At 48.2% G+C, this 4,348-nt stretch overlaps 1 protein-coding gene across 1 annotated transcript; it reads right to left on the bottom strand.

Moving 5' to 3' along the window:
• Positions 1-819: 819 nt before the first annotated feature.
• H257_19188 (hypothetical protein) lies at positions 820-2,643 on the bottom strand. Its single transcript, XM_009848331.1, has one exon. The coding sequence runs from the start codon at positions 2,638-2,640 to the stop codon at positions 904-906; it is 1,737 nt and encodes a 578-aa protein (XP_009846633.1). The 5' UTR covers positions 2,641-2,643; the 3' UTR covers positions 820-903.
• Between the last annotated feature and the right edge of the window lie 1,705 nt (positions 2,644-4,348).

Genomic DNA, 4,348 nt, shown 5'->3' with positions numbered 1-4,348 from the left:
ATATATATATATATTGTCCTCTTTTACCTCAATTTGTTTTGGACTTTTGTGCTCATTCGCCAAATCTAGCATCGATCGATTCTTTGTACTGACTTTTGTATGTAACAATCGTCCAGTGTCACACTAATTTAAGGCACACATTCATTCGATGTTGGAGTGGTCGATGAGCCTGCTTTGATTGGCCACTTGATTGGTGTTCTGGGTTTTGATTCGTTGATTTACTAACGATAACGTTAGTAGCGAGATTAATTTAAAAAACTCCATATATATTGTGAATTCGCCAATAACTTCCAGAATTCGCGCGGTTTGGCTAATCAATATTGAATCACGCTGGAGTTGTGATTGGTTGAATATACTTGTCTTTCTGTAAGACGCAATCAAATCCCCTCAAAATTGGATTAGCCAATAGCGTCGATTCGATTCGACGGGGTCTGGAAATCTGTACACCGTTGATCGTAATTAGTGCGTAGTGGTAGTGCGGACTGCACTAATTTCAACCATATCACTAGACCTACGGCACATGTATTAGTGCGGACCGCACTATATCTCAATCTGCACCAATTATGGGCTTGGAGAATCAGTGCGAACCCCACCATTTTGAATATTGTAGTAGCTATTATTATCTTGATTTTTGTATGTGGGATTTGTCCTGAACACCAATCAAGTGGCCAATCAAAGCAGGCTCATCGACCACTCCAACATCGAATGAATGTGTGCCTTAAATTAGTGTGACACTGGACGATTGTTACATACAAAAGTCAGTACAAAGAATCGATCGATGCTAGATTTGGCGAATGAGCACAAAAGTCCAAAACAAATTGAGGTAAAAGAGGACAATATATATATATATTACGACACACTCGACACAACGTTATTATATGCAACCCGTGGTATGTAGGGTTTCTACTTTTTGACTGGGCACAGCCCCGTGGCGGGGTCGATTTTGCCGTTGCCGCCGGCGATGCGGAAGCACTTGGTGGACGGGTAGATGGACATGACGTTGCTGGTCACGGCAAACGAAATCGCGCTAAAGAAGCCAAACACGACGAGGGCGCCGGCGAGTTTGCTGCGGCCGCCCTTGCGCTTCAACGCTTGCATTTCGGCCTTTTGGGGCGGCAGCAGCAGCAGCCCAAACAACGACAAGAGCCGGCACGAGTACGAGATCAAGTACACGTACGTGACTTCCCACCGCACCTCGGTCGTGTCGGCCTTGATGTCGTTGGTCGTGACCTTGAAGAACGAGTCCACGTACTTGTAGATGACCGACCCGAGGGGACCCATGAGGTTGGCGATGGTCGTGACGAGGCCATAGGTCGCGCCTTCGTTGCCGACGTCGGCGATCTCGACGGCGCAGTACGTGGCCACGATGAAGCGGATGCCGCCGGGTACGTTGTCGGCCAGCGCCACGCCCGTGAAGAACCACTGGTTGCGCACGACGTCCCAGATCGTAAACATGAGCACGAACCCGTCCACGAGCATGACGCCGATGGTGCCGGCGGCGATGGCGTACCGCCAGTTCCAATGAAGTCCCCACTTGCCCATGGCAACCAAGACGGCGGCAAAGATGCCGCTCGCGAGCACGGACGACAGCGAGTCATTGAGGGGTTCGACTTTGGCCCAGTAGGCCGAGATGGGGCTGCCGGGCGTGGCGCCAATCGACTGCAAGCCAGACACGACCACTCGAAACGCGCAGATCTGCCACATCACGCGCTGTTGGAGCAAGTCCCAGAAGTTGCCGACCCACAGCTTGAACGGCACGCCCTCTGTCTTCTTGTCCACGACCAGCGTGAACGTCGAGATGACCACTAGTACGCATGGCACGAGGCAGAGCAGGTATGGCACATTCGGCGCCATCGAGAACGAGAACGACCCGTTGTAGTTGGCGCCGTTGAGGCCAAAGCCAGACACGAGCGACGCGAGGATGCCCGTGAGCGTGCGTACCGTGTAGATGGCCGTCTGAACGCGGCCACGGATGGCCACGGGTTCGCGCTGGGCGTACTCGACCACCATCGCGTCGGACGCGCACGCCGCCGTGACGTACCCGAACGAGACAAAGATGGACAAAATGATAAACTTGGTGCCTTGGTCAGGGGCGTCAAAGTTGTAGTGCTGGAGCTCGGACTTGGGCACCTTTTCCAGCGCCAACCCGCACGTTTTGGTCTTGTCGCGGTTGCAATAGGGCTCGCCCAAGCTGTCGAACGCCATCAACGACAGACAAATCATCGTAACGATCCACCCGATGAGCATCCACGGCTTGCGCCGGTACCCAAAGATTGGAAACACATCCGAGAGCATCCCAAACACGACTTTGAACGACCACCCCAACGTCACGAGCACCCCATACGCTGCCGTCTGGTACCCCTCCAAGTTGAGGTACACGGTGAAGATAGGGTAGCTCAGCGTCGGAATCATGCCGTAGATGACCCCGATGGCGCCATATTGCATGAACAAACCCAGGGCTTCGCGCGAAAACAGGTTGAGCGCGCCGCCGTCCACGATCGCGCCGTCTTCGAGCTCGCCGGGGGTCTTGACATCGACGTAGTTGTCGCCGCCTTCCTTGGTTCCACCTGCGTTCGAGTGCACATATGACACGCGCTGCTCCAAGTCGAGCGCTCGGTTGTTGTCGTGTACACTGGCCATGGCAAATTCCAAACTGAAAGGTCAATCCCCCCTTGAAATGTTGCCACCAGGTCAAGTTTGTCGGTCGCGATGACAAGTACAGACACTGCCGGTGAGTAGCCTCCATTTGTTGAACCACTACTGTACTACTAGTACTGAAGTACGACGCAGTACTTGTCACATGGTACTACTAATAGTACTAGTATAGAAGATAGATAGTCGTCTATCAGTTGGGACTCAGCAAGTCCGACTTTGCCGTATGGTATACTATTAAAATAGTATACCATACGGCAATGTTATACGAGTACTATTAAAATAGTACTCGTATACAAGGTTAAAAAGCGAGTTGATTTTGTATTGAAATGGAGTAATGGAGTGGCACATCCTGGTGTCACGATCAAGTATTGGAAAGACTGTGAACCAGATACAGTCTGTAGAACTGTCCGACAGTCCAAATGCAAGGGATGATTTGGGGGAAATCTCGATTAGTATTCTGTGGCTGGTGGTACGTCGGAGGATATCTTGTGCTGTCGTGCCCTATATATTTTGTTGGGAACTACTACTACCAATTCACTTTGCTACCGGTAGTTGGAGAGCATGGCAAGAGTCTGACGATTGAATTTATGTGGACGGTGTGGTCCTGTATCAAACATGTGGCGGATGAAGATCAGATGTCGGACGAGCCGGGCCGGACAAGACTGCACGTGGCGTCACGACGCCATCGCATTGGCTGCCTCAAAATCGGACGAATTTGCATCGAAGGTTGGATATGAAGAGTACTACGTACTAGTATTATAGTACTACGAACTGTAGTACTATTAATAGTATGTGCTGTGGAAAGATGGTTTGAATATGACGAGTACTATTAACGGTCAAATTATATCATACTAGTAGTACATATACTAGTATATGTACTACTAGTATGATATAATTTGACTGTGAATTCAGTCACTTCAATCTTGTTTGTATGATGTATTGATACTACATACTAGTAAGTATGTAGTAGTATCAATAGTCTTTACATTTCGTAATGCAGTCGAAAACGGGAACTGTTGCCCCATACAGGGAACAGAGCTGGCAGCGGGATCAATGGGTGACCAGTGAATGCGTAGCAAGCGTAACGCTAGTCAAAGGGCGTTCGAAAGGTAATCTCCTCTAGCGGGTCAGATGTGGTTGGTTATACGGCAGGTATTGTGACAGGTTAGAATTGTGGGCAACTTCGTGTTTTAGCGCATTCTAGTTAAAGAGGTAGAATAAGTAGAATAGTGAGCCCACTGACTTTGAGCCATAATCCATGCTCTACTGCGCCTACTACTAAGTACTAGTAATAGTAATTACTATTTAGTAGTAGGTACAGTACACCCTGTATTAGAGCAGATACTATATGGTACTACTATTATCTATAAGAAGTACTATTATATAATATTAATAGTTCAAAGTACTGTAGTACTATCTCGTACCTTAATTAGTACTAGTACTATTAGTAGTAGATGAGTAGTGAACACATGCACCGGTAGCCACGCTTCATCAAATTTGGAAGTACACACCGGTAATTACCACACATAGGCTCTTGAATGTCGTGACAGTGAAGTCAACTGCAAAGCGTGGTTGGACGCATACCGATATCTAACTTTTGTAAGATTGCAATTAACTGTACACCAGTTATTACTAAAAAAATACTACTACACTTGTATGTACAACTACTTTAATAAGGAAGAAGAATAAAATA

This window comes from Aphanomyces astaci (genome assembly GCF_000520075.1).
Source record: "Aphanomyces astaci strain APO3 unplaced genomic scaffold supercont1.395, whole genome shotgun sequence".
NCBI classification, from domain to species: domain Eukaryota; phylum Oomycota; class Saprolegniomycetes; order Saprolegniales; family Verrucalvaceae; genus Aphanomyces; species Aphanomyces astaci.
Note: the sequence above shows the minus strand (reverse complement) of the source record. Positions and strands in the feature narration are given on the sequence as shown.

Coding starts and splice junctions, on each gene's coding strand:
- H257_19188 (XM_009848331.1), bottom strand. CDS start 2,640: ATGGCCAGTGTACACGACAACAACCGAGCGCTCGACTTGGAGCAGCGC.